The following is a 17,115-nucleotide window of genomic DNA, read 5'->3' on the forward strand; positions in this document are numbered from 1 at the left end:
ATATCAGGTCGAGCTCAAGCACCTAAATTTTAATTAGATCTTACATAACAGATAAGAAATGAAGAGCTAAAGTTAGCCATAGCTCGGAGAGACTGACTGGGACTTCGCTTACATGAGGGTGTCAACTTACAGTTCATGATTTCTGTCATTTTATCACAAAAAATGGAATGCTGAGTGTACAAACCGAATACTAGCACAAAATTCATCAACTGGCTTTTGTTAGTTAAAGTGATTTTTTTTCTGTGGAACACAAAAACAGGGTTTTTTTTTTAAAGTTTCAGCTGTTTTTGTCTATAAAGTGAAAGTAATAGTAATTCAAAACAGCACTGAACACATTCTTAAAATATATCTTCTGTTATGTTGCTCAGAAGAAAGAAATACGTATATGTTTGGTTAAGCTGTCCTTTTGATAAATGCCAGTTTTCGTGTTAAATTCACCCACTTTATTGTGATACAGGGATAAAAGAAAACTAGCATGATTTCCATCTTTAAAAACTGTTTAATATTTCACCCCTTAAAATAAGACACGATGGGAACATGAAAATGTACTGCATAACAAGAATGACCCGTTTATGGACATGTTAGCCCAGAGATAAAGTCTACAGGAACTAGAGCGCATCTCAGCTGATTTAAATTAGACACACAGGACAGTGAAACTATTGCTATTTAGATAGATGTCCCGTTAGTTTATACAGTTCTGAAATCAGAGAATGCCAAATCTAAATGTTTTGATTAAATAAATATCTTGGCGTAGCTTTAATGATCAATGACACAAAGTATTTTTTTTTTTTTTCTCTTATTTGGTCAAACATGTGGTGATGCAAAGACAATATTCTGGTCCCAACATACAATAAGTGGATGCGTACAGTATGATGCAAACAGATACATTCCACTGAGCCATTAAGCATTGAACATAAATAAGAGTTCTTACAGAATGAGTATCAGGCTGTTATCAGCACAAATGCAAAACATCAAATGTCTTTGGCAGTGGTGGTTCATATTTTGGGCACTGTCAATAATGGTCTGCTCAAATCCTTAGCCTCCCCGGCTGTGCGGATGCGCACGTATCCCAGCAGAGACATGGCATGCTGACAGTACTCCTCCACCTGTTTGATCTGCTGGTAGTTCAACACAGTTCTCCAGGCGCTGGCCGCTAGCGTGGCGTTCCTGGAGGACACGATGAACGGTTTGGTGGAGGCGTTCGATCCTGTTGTCATGTTCATAGCAAATATCTCGATGTCGTGATTGGCTGAAAGATTAGCGAAGCGGTAAACATTCCGAACAGTTTTAATGGGGTTCACCACCAGGTCCTCGTAGCGTACTGTCATGTATTTGCCTTTGAACCAGGTGGGAGGGTGAAGAGCGGTTTTCAGAGTTCTAGACATCTGTTCGCAGATCACCTCCATGGCTCCAATGGAGTGGTAATCTGACCCGTCTTTTTTGTTCATTTTGTGGTTGGGGTCCACGAATGGCACACGACGAAGCTTGGGGTCTCTGCTGCGTACGACTTGCAAATTCTCCCGTATGAGTCCGTGTCGGGATTTAATCCTGGAGTTGGCCACCGCCCTGGGGTCTCGTACCAAATGGATCACTTTCAGATTCAAAGAAGGGTCCTCCATTAGGGGGGCCAGAACGTTGACGTCCAAAATGCGAACTCCCTTGATCACGATAGTGTTGTACTTTAAACACTCCTCCTCCAGCATCTGAAGACTCTTTGGAGGGCACTTTCTACAGACCTTTTCATCCACCATTCCCACCACATCCTTCCTGTAAGATGTACAGAAGGGGTAGGAGCAGATGACCTTATTGATGGCGGCCCCAAAAAGTCCGAGAGTGGTTATGTTCTTGCCCCCTGGACTGTTGTACAGCTGAAAAACGGAGAAGTCGCACCTGTAAAGAGAGCTCAGCATGTCCCTGGCCGCTCCTTGAAGGGATACGGCATCCCCCGGGTACAGCTTCTGCCAAATGTGCCACATGGGCTCATACAAGAAAAACACATCTGGGTTTTGGTTGAAAAGCTCCCCGAAAAAAGACGAGCCGGACCTCCAAGTGGTCAACACGTACACCAGCTGCCTTTTCTTGACCAGCGGGGCTTTGTAAAGGTAACGGATGTCTGATCTGCTTTGTAAGTTCACTCCCTGCATTGGCTGGTTGCATTGCTGTGGCTCTTTGGTCCATTTGTAATTAGCCAGGTTCAGCATGGTCAAGGCCACCAGCAGAAAATAAGCCAGCAACATGATGATCTTTTTCCGCCGTAGCACTTTCATCACAATTCCAGGGTTGGCGATTATTTTGGTGTGGTTTCTCGTGCAAGACTTGTGTTTCCTTCCAAAGCCAGAATTCTTCTCCCATGGTGGTGTGAATTTTAGAAGGAAGGGTTTGTTTTTCATTTATGACACAGGAGAGCGAGTGGTGTCCCAAATAGAGCTGCAGTGCATCACATGCAACGATGATGGCACAGAAGAAAGCGTGACATCTGCCCCAAGTCCATGCAATCGATTATCGATTAGGTGAAGCGTGGGAGAGGAGGGGATGCCCGACGCTCCAAAATACAAGACGAAACGAAAACAAACCGCACCGCAATGCACAGGCTTTCATTCGGATGCCAGATAACGGATGCCGGCAAACAAAGCTAAGTCAAGCACATCTCGTTTTGCTTACCGATGGAAAGCGGCTGGGGGGTTCATTCCGATAACATTTTGTGTCCAGGGCACGCGCTGGTATAAAATGGCGATAATCGTGCGCGCGATCATTTGCGCTCAAAAGAAAGGGAGAGCCGTCATCAGAAAGTTCCTTTTAAAAGCACTGAATCAAAAGAAAAGCCATCTCCCGTCAGAGTGGTACCCAACCTTTGCTCTGTTGTCCGGGCGTACGCTGTAACTAATTGTACTGCACGAATTACACGGCAGTAAAGAATCAAAAGTCCCACCTCCTCTAAGCGCTGATTGGTGGAGTGAAGAGCGTCTTGGTTTTTACTAATGACGCCATTGGTTCGTTTCGACCTCCGTCAAATCACACTGGTCACACACAGACAGTTATGCCTACATAGTAACATGATGCACTATATAACATGAAGTAACACAATTGGAGGTTTCAATCACTTTATATGCATGACCTATTATAATTTTAAATGATGAAGTATCAAATATTTCTTATCTTATTCATTTCTGTACATGTTTTAAGACTTGTCTGTGTTATAATATAATTTTAATATATCAGTCTGAGTATAGAATAAGGAAAGTTGTTAAGGGTCTCTGGGCTGGTCTTGGTGGGGTTTCCTGCATTTCTAAAAGTTGAAAACCGAGTATTAAAACAGAATCTTTGGGATTGAAATCATTGGAAGCAGAATTTTGTTACATAACTCAAGAACAATGACAAAGTGATTTGTTAATTCACGACAAAAACACAAACACAACTACAATTCTTGGTAGTTAGCGCCACCTGCTGTTTGTTTCTCTCGTTGTTCCCTCCACTTTGTGCATACTACATTCAAACTCCCACACATTAAGGAATAATTGAGAAGAATAAAATAAGGTTGGTATAGAACAGGTGCTATTATTCACTCTCTCACATGTGTTTGTGAAGGGAGATTAGGTTAATACAGTAGACAGGCCGTAGCAGCAGCGCATTAGGCTGGAGTCCTGCCATATTGTGAAGCAAGTCATTGCTTCAACCCACTCCAAAAAGAAAAGAAAAGAGGTGGCAGTGTGTGGAAATATTGTTGCACAGAAGGGTTGAACACTAGGTGATGCAGGCTTGTTTCCCTCTTTTTATTTCTCTGTTATTCTCTTCAACACATCTCTCATGGTGCTGTCCTCACCAGTAGTTGGCCATTCATTCAGCATGATCAGTGTGTGATCTTCATGAGATTTCCAGATACCTCTGTGTATTTTCAGTCATCTAAACCTGCATTAAAAGAAAACCATGGCACTAATCACAAGAGGACTCCACAGGGTATTTTTCTGGACCAAGAGACCAAATAGCACAATTACAGGTGAGATCATGGCTGTTTTAATTTTTAATTTTAATTTTTTTATTACTGAACTCTGTGTGCCTAAAGACCATTTTCAAATCCTTTTCATACATGTATCACAGAACTGTAATCTGATATGATTATATTCACCCCCAATATAAAAACAAACAAACATGTGGATGTTACTCCGTAAATAATAATAATAATATGCTAAATAAAAATATATACAGCGCAGCTTGAAAGTTTGTGAAACCCTTGCAGAATCTGTGAAAATGTGAGTAATTTTAACCAAATAAGAGAGATCATATAAAATGCATGTTTTTTTTTTTTTTTTAGTACTGTCCTGAGTAAGATATTTTACATAAAGGATGTTTACATTTAGTCCGCAGGATAAAATAATAGCTGAAATTATTCAATTAACCCCATTCAAAAGTTTGGGAACCCTTGGTTCTTAATACTGTGTGTGGTTACCTGGATGATCCACGACTGTCTTTTTGTTTTGTGATGGTTGTTCATGAGTCCCTTGTTTGTTCTGAACAGTTAAACTGAGCACTGTTCTTCAGAAAAATCCTCCAGGTCTTGCAGATTCTTCCATTTTCCTGCATCTTTTGCATATTTGAACCCTTTCCAGCAGTGACTGTATGATTTTGAGATCAATCTTTTCACACTGAGGACGATTGAGGGACTCAAACACAACTATTAAAAAAGGTTGAAACATTCACCGATGCTCCAGAAGGAAACACGATGCATTAAGAGCCGGGGGGTGAAAACTTTTTGAATTTGAAGATCAAGGTAAATTGTATAACTTGTCTTCCGGGAAACATGCAAGTAGCTTCTGTTGCTTCCGAAGGGCAGTACTAAATTGAAAAAATATATATATATTTCTACAAAATAAGAACAATTTGGACATCTTCATCCTGTTCAAAAGTTTTCACTCCTTGGCTCCGTCACCAAAAAAAAAAAAAAAAAAAGACATCCAGGTAACCACACACAGTATTAATAACCAAGGGTTCCCAAACTTTTGAAGGAGGTTATTTTAATAATTTCAGCTATTTTTTTTGTCCTGTGGACTAAATGAAAACATATTTTATGTAAAATATCTTACTCAGGACAGTAGTAAATAAAAAATAATAATATCTCTCTTATTTTGTTAAAATTACTCACATTTTCACAGATTCTGCAAGGGGTTCACAAACTTTCAAGCAGCACTGTATATATGCACATACATATTTGTTAGTATTATTATTGTTGTTGTTGTTGTTGCTGTAAGTATTATTATTATTATTAACAATAAGATAATAAGAATAATAGTAATAAATATGTATGTACTGTACATACACACATTTTTATTTTTGAAGTATATTATTATTATTATTATTATTATTATTATCATTACTATGTTTTTTCTTATAACTATAGTGGCCAAACACTCTTAGTTTGTCTCACAATGAAACAGCTCTATTAAACAAAAATATAAAATGTAAAATAAAACTAGTTTAAGCAGTGGTTGTAACACTCATTTGAGGAGTTTGTTCTGTTGGACTTTTTAGCTCACTCGCTCATGTTTTGTTGGTATCAACAGAGGCATTATTGGCTTTGTAATAGATCAAACATAACCTCCATAACCTCTCTGTCCACTCAAGTAACATTTTATTAAACTAGAGGAATTATTGGGGACATTTTTAACCTACGGCCTGCAGCAAAGGCCTTGGAAATGTGGTAACTGATCCTCTTCTCAGAGCAATCAATAATGCAAGTGGCAACCCAAAGGCTGATGAGTCTCTTAAAGGAGGGAGCACAGTATTGGGTATCAGTGAAACATTCTTGGGCCCTGAAACTGCTGCTTCTCTATCCGTTCATTCATCCAAAATATTTTTTAAAAGACCCTTTTAACTAGGGAGAGTAGAATCTGCATCGCTTCTTTATTATGGACTGTTCAAAGCTCTTTTAGTGCCTGTGAACTGTTGCCTGGATCTCTTAAAAAAACAGGAAGTGAGGAGCTTTGTAAGTGGTAAGTTATATAATATGTGTTTCTTTAAGAGTTTGTTTCACTGACTCAGCTTGCATGTATTACAATCTTCTTCTCCTGGAAAGTTTCTTTTGATTGTTGTTTTCTAAAATTACATTAGTTTTCTCCCTATTTTCTGGGCTAATGTGTATGATTTATTGTGCCGTTTACATCATCTATGTTTACATATGAAGTCATTAAACACGTAATAATGTTACATTGAAGAATGTTTTCATTCTAATGATATACATTTTTATGAGTTTTTTTTTTTTTTTTTTCAAAGTTCAAAGTGATCAAAGTCCAATTAATTTATTATCACAGATTACGAGTTTGGCACCACTTTGATTTCACTTTGACAACCATTTAATTTTATTATTTTATTATTTTATTTCATATTTTATTTTACATTATATATATATATATATATATATATATACAGTGTCCTCCATAAGTATTGGAACAGTAAAGACAAAATTGCTCTGTTGGCTGTGGAGTCAAGACATTTGCAAATATGATTAAAAGATGAATATGAGGCAAAACTACAGAATGTCACGTTTTATTATTAGCCGTTTCAACACATACATGTTTTACCAAATAAAAAGAACAGCACTTTTAGAGTTCATCCCACTCATTGATGTGAGCATAAGTATTGGGACAGTTGAACATAAGGCAGATATAAAAGATTAAAAGCTATTATTTAGTTGCAGATCCCTTGCGCACAATCACAGCAGTGAGTCTGGGACCCATAGACATCACCAGACTCTTGGTCTCATCTTTGAAATACTTTTCCCAGGCTTTAATGCAGCCAATTCCAATTGTTGCTTGTTTTGGGGAGTTTCTGCCTTTACTCTCCTCATCAGCTGGTGAAATTCATGTTCAATCGGATTTAAATCTGGAGATTGACTTGGGCAATCTAAGACTTTCCATCTCTTTGCCCTTATAAATTCCTTGACTGAACTGGCAGGGTGTTTTGGGTCATTGTCCTGATGCAATATGAAGCACTTCCCAATGAATCTGGTGGCATTTTCTTGAATATTGGTAGGCAAGATGGTTGGATCTCCATAAACCTTGTCAGCAGAAGGAAGCATGAAGTGCTCTAAAATATCTTGGTAGATGGCTGCATTTACTGTGGACTTCAGAAAAAGCAGTGGGCCAACACCAGCAGATGACATGGCAGCCCAAATCATCACTGACTGTGGAAACTTCACACTGGCCTTCAAGCAACATGGATTCTGTGCCTCTCCACTCTTCCTCCAGACTCTGGGACCCTGATTTCCAAATGAAACGCAAAATTTACTTTCATCTGAAGAGAGGACTTTGGATCACTGAGCAACAGTCCAGTACTTTTTCTCCACAGCCCAGGTAAGATGCTTCTGATGTTGTCTCTGGTTCAGAAGTGGCTTGGTAGCCCTTTTCCTGAAGACGTCTGAGTGTGGCGACTCTTGATACACTGACTCCAGCTTCAGTCCACTCCTTGTGAAGCTCTCCCAAGTGTTTGAATCTGACAAGTGCTTTACTTGACAGTATTCTCAAGCTTGCAGTCATCCCTGTTGCTTGTGCACCTTTTCCTACCCAAATTCTTCCTTCCAGTCAACTTTGTATTTAATATGCTTTGATACAGCACTCTTTAAACAGCCACACCTTTCAGTAATGATCCTCTGTGACTTACCCTCTTTGTGGAGGGTGTCAATGTTCGTCTTCTGGATCATTGCCAAGTCAGCAGTCTTCTCCATTATTGTGGTTTCAAAGAACAAGAGATACCCGGAATTTATACTGTAGGGATGGTAATTAATTGAAACTCCAATATAAATATTCTAATATTTTGAGCTCTGATTTTTGACTTTCATGAGCTGCAAGCTCTAATCATCAAAATTAAAACAAAAAAAACTTTTTAAATGTTTTAATTTACATGCAATGAATCTAAAATATATGAAAGTTTCACTTTTTGAAATAACTTACAAGAAAAAATGAACTTTTTCACAACATTCTAATTTATTGAGATGCACCTGTGTGTATACATATATATATTTGTAGCCTTTTTTATCTACATTTTAATTATTTGTAGTGTATTTTTGTAATGGTTCAATCGTGAAATGAGGTTTTATTTTGGTTTCTTTCATCGCACCATGTGCTAGTGCAGTATTGTTTAGGGTCATGCTTAAAACATGAAGGTCTGCTGTCAAACATCTGTCAGCTGAGGTTTCTTGTTCCATCTCCAGTGAGTTCAACAGCGACACTAAAGTGGTAGAATATTATTTTCAACCTTATTCTTCTGTTTTATGGGTGATTCCTTCTTCCCATCATAAGGTCAACTGATAAGGTCTGATTACAGGCTATCATGAGATAGAGTGTGTATCCTGTACCTTCGTTCGTGCATCTAGTCACTCTAGTTATATACCAATTAAACAGCTCTTATCCCATAAATCTAAGAAGCCTTCCAGGTTTAAGGGTGTGTTTGCGTGTGAGTAATATGCAGTGAGCGCCAAGCTAGTTATATGAGCTTTTAGCAAAACCAGTGAAATTTGAAGCCGTTTTGTTAGGTCACAAAGTTATTGACAAGTGTCAAGTGAATGAGCCGTGGTATAAAGTACCGTACTCACATGTCAGAGCTAGAGTAAGTACAAATACCAAATGTCATGACAGCTTCAGCTGACACAGCGTTCGGTTGGGTTTGGTTAAACGTTAACAGATCTGTGTCAGTATGAAGCCATCGCCTTTAATAGACATTACGGGCCAAAGGTCTCTTGCCTTACCTAACACACAAGCTCCACATACGCTGTGGGAGAGGACAGGCGACGCTGTCAAGGTCTCGATTGGAATATTAGCATCTTTTCCAGGTTAATCTCAAATTCAGTCTTTAGACGTTTAGGAGAAAGGTATCGTTTTCATATAATGGCAGCATTCATGAAGCTTTGATTTAATTTACTGTCTTATCGCATCGAAATATGCTGATGTTTTTGTGTTCATTAGCTTTCATTTTTGCAGTATGCTGTTTATTCACTAATATTTCTGTGATTGATGATTGAAGACTTGTATCTGGGGATCTGACATGAAATAATGCTGGGATGTTGACACGTCCTGTGGTGTGACTTCGTAGCATTTCGCTAATTCTCTTGTTTTGTGTCATGCAGCTTTTATGGTCTCCTATTATTTGTACAGTGCCTTTAAAAATTCATTTTTTAAGGTAAAGGCAAATGGTGATTAAATATGGTAAAATCTAAACTTTTAATGCTGATTAAAAAAAAGAAAATATCATTTACAAATTATACATTATAACATTCAAAAAATTAGGGTCAGTAACATTTTTAATTTTCATCTATGATTATTTAAATATGAATGTTTTATTATTACTACTTAGCCTAGTTAATCTGATTAAAAGTGAACATAAAAAAAGTTACAAAACATTACTTATTTCAAATAAATGCTGAACTGTATTCAACAAAGAATCCTGGTTTTCACAAAGTATTAATCAGCTCAACTGTTTTCAACTGATAATATTAATAAATGTTTCTTGAGCAGCAAATCAGCATATTAGAATGATTTCTGAAGGATCATGTGACATTGGAGTCTGGAGTAATGATGCTGAAAATTCAGCTTTGTGTCGCAGGCATAAATTACATTTCAAAATATGTTAAAATAGAAAACAGTTATTTTAAATTATAATAATATTTCACAATATTTCAGTTTTTATTGTATTTGCAATAATTTTGTGAGCATAAGAAACTTCTTGCCCCCACACTTTTGGATGGAAGCCTGCATCAACTGTTCGTCTGTAACTGTATTTCATGGAGTGTTTTTACCAATTGTGTCCACCATGGATTTGCTTATCAAAGAGATACAGCTGTGGACAAACAGGGTGTATAGCACACAAACTCTCTGTGTGGACTTTTTTGGCAGGTCTTTTGCATGGTGAGAACTGCTGCAGGGACAACAGCATGGAGAGCAAAGTGACACAGATCTCCCGAGAAGATCTGGAGGACCTGAGAGAGGCTTTCAATAAAATTGGTCAGTTAAATTCTGTCTAAATCTCATTGTAGTTTTAGTGAACTGTTCAAGATTCAAGAGTTTTTATTTGTCACATACACAATTATACAGAGTATAACCAGCAGTGAAATGTAGGATGGGGTGGTGATGGCGCAGTGGATAAGACACATGCCTTTGGTGTGAGAGACCCGGGTTCGAATCCACTGTGAGACACCAATGTGTCCCTGAGCAAGACACTTAACCCCTAGTTGCTCCAGAGGCGTGCGACCTCTGACATATATAGCAATTGTAAGTCGCTTTGGATAAAAGCGTCAGCTAAATGAATAAATGTAAATGTAGGTCAGGTCCGCTCCAAGGACAGTGCAATTATATAGAATACAAATATTAAGAAGGAGAAGTACAAAACATAAAATAAAATAAAAGAATAAAATAAGATAAGATAAGATAAAAAATATAAATGTGCAGGTCAGTATGTTGTTGACAAATAGTAATAAGAGGAATGTGCAAAAATAATGTGCAAAAAGTTGTACAGGGTATTTGAATAGCAGCAATATGAGGTAGAGAAAAATTATGAATAGCTTATTGATATATGATATTTACATGGAGAAAAATTATGAATAGCTTATTGATATGGTGATATTTACATGGAGTCAAGTGATGTTATGACACAGAGTTAGAGTTTAGGAGCCTGATGGCCTGGGGGAAGAAGCTCCTCCTAAGTCTCTCAGTTTTTGCCATCAGGCTACGGAAGCGCTTACTAGATGGAAGCAAAGTGAATAGATGGTTACCAGGGTGATTTGGGTCCTTGAAGATTTTAACAGCTCTGTTTTTGCAGCGTTTGAGGTAGATGTCCTGCAGAGAGGGGAGAGCAGACCCTGAGATGCGCTCAGCTAAGCGCACAACTCTCTGTAGTGCTTTGCAGTCCTGATTGGAGCTGTTTCCATACCACACTGCACTGAGTCAATACACTTTCTATGGTCCCTGAATAGAAAGTTTTCAGGATTGCTGGTGAGACCCTGAATTTCCTCAGCTGTCGCAGATGGTACAGTCTTTGCCTGGCTTTCTTAACCTGTGATTGGATGTGTGTAGTCCAAGTCAGGTTCTCGGAGATGTTTACGCCGAGGTACTTGAAGCTACTCACCCTCTCCACAGGGGTCCCACTGATCCTGAGAGGAGAGTAGGGCTGCTGCTGTCTCTTCCTAAAGTCCATGATCAGCTCTTTAGTTTTGCTCACATTCAGAGAGAGACAGTTGTCCTGGCACCATGATGTGAGTCTCTCTACCTCATCCAAGTATGCGGTCTCATCGTTGTTGGAGATGAGGCCCAGAACCACAGTATCATCAGCGAATTTGACAATAGATGTGGAGCTGTGAGAGGACACGCAGTCATGCGTGTAGAGAGAGTAGAGCAGGGGACTCAGGACACAGCCCTGTGGGGCTCCTATGTTCAGAGTGATGGAGTTTGAGGTGAACTGGCCAACTTTCACCACTTGAGGTCTGCCGATGAGGAAGTCTTGAATCCAGTCACAGAGTGAGGAGTTCAGGCCGAGGTCTGTGAGTTTAGATGCCAGCTTGATGGGGACTATAGTGTTGAAAGCTGAGCTATAGTCAATGAATAGCAGCCTTACATAATTCCCATTGTTGCTGTCCAACTGTGCATTGGAACATGTTTGAATCATCTTACTTGGTGCTTGTCAAACATTACCAAAACCGCAATAACTGACTACATAAATGTCTGTTTTTACGGCTGAGCATTGTCTCACGCAATTCTACACATGTAATTTATTGTTTTTATGAAATGCTGAAATATTGTGTCAAACGTTTGCTGCTAGAATGGACGACTGTCATTGCAAACTGTTGCTCATTCATTGCAGATATTGATAACAGTGGCTATGTAAGCGATTTTGAACTTCAAGAGCTCTTTCGAGAGGCCAGCTTTCACATTCCGGGATACAAGATACGGGAGATTGTGGAGAAGTTCATGGCAGGTGACACCAACAAAGACGAGAAGATCAGTTTTGAAGAGTTTGTTGCGGTAAGCCTGACTATGAGTTTTTGTCTTATCTTAAATTGTTGGTGAGCTGGTCAAAGTGCCTGATCTGATAGTGTCACGCACTTTGAAAGCTGAGATCTCGCTTAATTCTTTAGATATACCAAGAGATGAGAAGCAAAGAGGTGAGAGAAACTTTCCGCAAGTGCATCTCCAGGCGGGATGGGATTCGTTCGTTTGGAGGAACATCAAAGATCTCAAGTGAAGGAACTCAGCATTCTTACTCAGGTGGTGGCGTTTACATCCTCTACGAAGTCAATATGAAACAATAATGTGCTTTAGTTATGTTCTCATTGCACGTTTCTGGTTGTTATAAAGAAACTCGTCTTCATTCATCAAAATAACCATCTTCGCCTCATTTTTGCCCACCTCCATTCTGCTATATAATGCCCCAATTTCACCATCCAATGAACTCCCGCTAGATAAAATCAAGTCCAGCTCAACATATTTTCATATAGAATATCCTGTTTCACTTGGACATGCATAAAAATAGCCTATGAGCAGTTTCTGCTATACTTGAGCACTGCTTCAGATAAAGTCTAAATCTGAACCATTTGAAATGGAATTTGTCAATGAATGACCCCTGACACATGTGGACCAAATGTCATGCTTTTTTTTTTTTTTACCATTCTCAGATGAAGAAAAAGTGGCCTTTGTGAACTGGATCAATAAGGCCTTGGCAGATGATCCTGACTGCAAGCATCTGATCCCGATGGACCCGGGGACTGACAGCTTATTCAAATCCGTGAAAGATGGAATATTGCTGTGGTAATATAAGATGCACTGTGTAATGTTTCTTATGCTGTTAAATGCACAGAGGTATTAATTATTCATCACAGTTACTGATAAATAAGAGTTCATGTTTAACAACATCTTGCTGTCTCTTTACAGCAAAATGATCAACCTCTCACAGTCAGACACCATTGATGAGCGGGTCATCAACACGAAGAAATGCACTCCATTTACAATGACTGTAAGCGCTCTCACTATTGAAACCCAACAAATAGTTAAATCAAAAAGTACATGTTTGAAAATCTCACTTAATGGGTCAATCTCTCTCACTCTCATACACACACACACACACACATGTTGGGGTTTCATGCATGTTTTATGGGGACATTCCATAGATATAATAATTTTTCTACTGTTTAAGCTGTATTTTCTATTATTTTACCCTCACCCCGAAACCTACCCCTCACACACTGTAAAAAAAAAAAAAAACTTAAAAGTTTAAGGCAACCAGCTTCAGCAGATTTTTGAGTTTTTTGCAACTTATTTTTTAGGTGATTTTTGAGTTCTCAACTTTTTGTTGTATAAACTTAAAAAATCAAGTTGGGAAAACTCAGACATCTGCTGAAGCTGGTTGCCTTAAACTTTAAGTTTGCGCAACATTGTATTTATTTTATTTTTTTTACAGTGCTGGAATTTTTTTGCATTTAGATTATCAAAGAAAAAAAAGTGTGTGTGTCATTCTGTAACAGAATGATAATTAGGAGGCTAACGAAAACTAGGTCACAGGGGAAGAGGATAACTGAGAGCAAACTAAAAAAAAAAGGCAGCGGCTATTTACACTAAGTGTAAATAGCGATAGACGCTATTTACACTAAGTGCAAATAGCAATAGATGCTATTTACACTCGGTGTAAATAGCAATTAGATGCTATTTACACCAAGTGCAAATAGCATATTTTTTTGGCAGCGGCTATTTGCACTAAGTGCAAATAGCAATAGATGCTATTTAAACTCAGTGTAAATAGCAATTAGATGCTATTTACACCAAGTGCAAATAGCATATTTTTTTAGTGACAGATGCTATTTACACCAAGTGCAAATAGCGATGGGTTCTATTTACACTAAGTGCAAATGGCAATAGATGCTATTTACACTCAGTGTAAATAGCAATTAGATGCTATTTACACCAAGTGCAAATAGCATAATTTTTAGTGGCAGATGCTATTTACACTAAGTGCAAATAGCGATGGATTCTATTTACACTAAGTGCAAATAGCAATAGATGCTATTTACACAGTGTAAATACCAGTATTTTTTAACGATATGCTATTTACACTAAGTGCAAATAGCTATAGATTCTATTTACACTATGTTAAAATAGCAAGATTTTGTGCTATTTATACTACTTATTGCAAATAGTGGCAATTATCTGCACCTCAGTATTGTAGTACATTATAAAACAGTACACAATAATAACATACTGAGTGTAAATTATAATTTTAATTCAAATTTATTAAATGGATGCCACCTTATTGGGACAATAAAGCCCTCCCTACACCTACCCGATACTTTATTTTCACCTTTTTGATTATTTCCTTCATTTTTATTGAAAATAAATGCCTTTCTGGTGCGATATGAGATTTGAAAAGGGAGAAAAAAATGTTTGGCAAAAGGTGGGCTCGAACTCGGGTCGCTCGCGTCAAAAAGCATGCGCCTTACCATCTACGCCACTGAAACTGATGTTGATCTAGCTTCTTTTCTTAATGTTGACTAACGCATGTAATACACTAAGTTAGTGTAAATAGCCTTTGCCAACAAGATGGGCTATTTGCACTTAGTGTAAATAGACACTCCGAGAAAAAAAACAGAACATGCACATAACAATTGTCACGGAACCGCTTCGGGAGAGCCGTGGAAAAAACAGATCCTGGGTCCAAGTGCAGGTAAGGGTATTTAATATAAACAAAAAAGCCAACACGGCAAAAAACAAAGCAGTAAAGGAATGGGATAGGAGACGGCAACACAGTGCATGTATCCCAGACCAGAGCAAACACTACAATAATACCATTAATACAACCAGGCAGAGTGGTGAGAGAAAGGAGACTATATAGTCTGTGGCAATGGGGAATAGCTGAGGGTGTAATACTGCGTGTCAGGTGAATGATATGGGGCAGGTGTGTGCAATTAGGGGAGTGGAGTCCGGGAGGATGGGAGATGGTGACCTCTGGTGGTGAAAGGAAGAACTGCAGGACCCGGACTCATGACAGGACCCCTCCTCTAAGGAACGGCTTGGACGTTCCACCAAAAACCCAAAAGTCTGTCTCCAGGCCCGTGTAGCGGAAGAACACCGTTGTCTCGGGAGGATCGTGTGCGGGCATCCCCGTCTCGGGAGCTTTGTGAGCGGATACTGCTGCCTCAAGGGAACTGTGTGCAGACACTGCCGCTTCGGGAGATCTGTGAGCGGGAACCACCGCCTCGGAAGGCTCATGAGCGGGCATCCCCGTCTCGGGAGCTTTGTGAGCGGATACCGCTGCCTCGGGAGGATCGTGAGTGGGCATCTCCGTCTCGGGAGCTTTGTGAGCGGATACCGCTGCTTCAGGGGAACTGTGCGCGGACACTGTCGCTTCGGGAGATCTGTGAGCAGGCACCACCGCTTCGGGAAAGCCTAAAGTGAGCTCCGCCGCCTCGGGAAGGCCTGAAGCGAGCTCCGCAGCCTCGGAGGGAACATCAGCGGGCTCCGCTCCTTCGGGAAGGCCTGAAACGATCTCCGTGGCCTCGTAGGCAACATGAGCAGACTCCGCCGCTTTGCAAATGCCTGAAGCGAGCTCCGCTGCCTCGGAGGGAACATCAGCGGGCTCCGCCGCTTCGGGAAGGCCTGAAGCGAGCTCCGCTGCCTCGGAGGGAACATCAGCAGGCTCCGCCGCTTCGGGAAGGCCTGAAGTGAGCTCCGCTGCCTCGGAGGGAAAATCAGCAGGCTCCGCCGGTTTGGGAAGGCCTGAAACGAGCTCCGTGGCTTCGGAGGGAACATCAGCGGACTCCGCCGCTTCGGGAAGGCCTGAAGCGAGCTCCGCTGCCTCGGGAGGACCGCAAGCAAACCACGCCACTTGCACCGACATCAGCGGGGGTTCCTGCATGCTGCGTATCAGCCTAGGACGCTCCGGAAGTGGGCGCGAGGTACTGGGTGCGGCCGACAAGCCTTCTGACGCCCTTGGATCGCCGCATCGGGAGAACTGTGAACGGGCTCCGCAGCTAACTCCACCCTGAAGGCCGAGCCGCTCACCTGCAGAGCCAGGTTGATGTAGTCCTCCAGCGACTCCTCGGGGGTCCAGTATGGCATCCGGGATTTGAAGGGCTCGGCCAGGCCTCCGTAGAAAAAGACCATGAGGCAGATCTTCTCCATAGCCGACCGACGAGCCACTCCAATGAAGTTCCTGGCATACTCCTCAATGCTCTGGTCTCCCTGGCGGATGTTGAGCAACCTCCCTGCTGGACGCATGATTGCTGGTTGTATTCTGTCACGGAACCGCTTCGGGAGAGCCGTGGAAAAAACAGAGCCTGGGTCCAAGTGCAGGTAAGGGTATTTATATAAAAGCCAACACGGCAAAAAACAAAGCAGTGAAGGAATGGGATACGAGACAGCAACACAGTGCATGTATCCCAGACCAGAGCAAACACTACAATAATACCAATAATACAACCAGGCAGAGTGGTGAGAGAAAGAAGACTATATAGTCTGTGGCAATGGGGAACAGCTGAGGGTGTAATAATGAGTGTCAGGTGAATGATATGCGGCAGGTGTGTGCAGTTAGGGGAGTGGAGTCCGGGAGGATGGGAGATGGTAACCTCTGGTGGTGAAAGGAAGAACTGTAGGACTCATGACAACAATGGGGACCAAAAAATGTCCCCACAAGGACAAGAATTTTGGATATTGCCTTCTTTGTGGGGACATTTTGTCCCAATACTGTATGGTATACCTGAACTAAACACACACAAACTTGTCCAGTTCATATTTTATCCCAAATTAAAAAACAAAAACAAAAAAAAACTATATATATATATATATTGCAAAATATTACATATCAAAATGTGTAAAGAACAGTTTTTTTCATTAGAAAATGAATGCCACAATGCAATTTTAATTCTCATTAATCAGAATTAATCATTGTTATTAAACAGTAATTAATCAACAAAAGTTAAATGCTGCACAACACTTACATTTATATATACTTAATGTTTTAATGTATCATTGTATAAATACAATTTAAATATATATTTGTTTCCTGCATTACAGTAAAAAGAATGATATTTTTACATTACAATAATGAGAATTTTTAACAAGACTAAAAAGATGATTTACTACTTTTGCTTCT

At 40.0% G+C, this 17,115-nt stretch overlaps 2 protein-coding genes across 3 annotated transcripts in view; one reads left to right on the forward strand and one right to left on the reverse strand.

Annotated features, from left to right (window-relative positions):
• Nucleotides 1-430: 430 nt before the first annotated feature.
• Nucleotides 431-2,421, reverse strand: chst2a (carbohydrate (N-acetylglucosamine-6-O) sulfotransferase 2a). The gene has a single exon (XM_079379883.1). It carries the CDS (start codon nucleotides 2,388-2,390, stop codon nucleotides 996-998), a length of 1,395 nt encoding a protein of 464 aa, XP_079236009.1. The 5' UTR covers nucleotides 2,391-2,421; the 3' UTR covers nucleotides 431-995.
• pls1 (plastin 1 (I isoform)) overlaps nucleotides 2,398-17,115 on the forward strand; it is a 28,171-nt gene continuing 13,453 nt past the window's right edge. Inside the window, exons 1-6 of one of the 2 annotated variants that reach the window (XM_079379881.1) lie at nucleotides 2,398-3,994; nucleotides 9,879-9,986; nucleotides 11,839-11,999; nucleotides 12,113-12,242; nucleotides 12,650-12,782; nucleotides 12,906-12,987. In XM_079379881.1, coding sequence (XP_079236007.1) covers nucleotides 3,925-3,994; nucleotides 9,879-9,986; nucleotides 11,839-11,999; nucleotides 12,113-12,242; nucleotides 12,650-12,782; nucleotides 12,906-12,987 — 684 coding nt within the window. In that variant the 5' untranslated portion in view covers nucleotides 2,398-3,924. Of the gene's footprint in view, nucleotides 3,995-8,747; nucleotides 8,819-9,878; nucleotides 9,987-11,838; nucleotides 12,000-12,112; nucleotides 12,243-12,649; nucleotides 12,783-12,905; nucleotides 12,988-17,115 lie in introns of those variants that run through there. The other variant, XM_079379882.1, reaches the window with a different exon arrangement.

The sequence above is a fragment of the Barbus barbus genome (assembly GCF_936440315.1).
Source record: "Barbus barbus genome assembly, chromosome: 26".
Taxonomy (NCBI): Eukaryota; Metazoa; Chordata; class Actinopteri; order Cypriniformes; family Cyprinidae; genus Barbus; species Barbus barbus.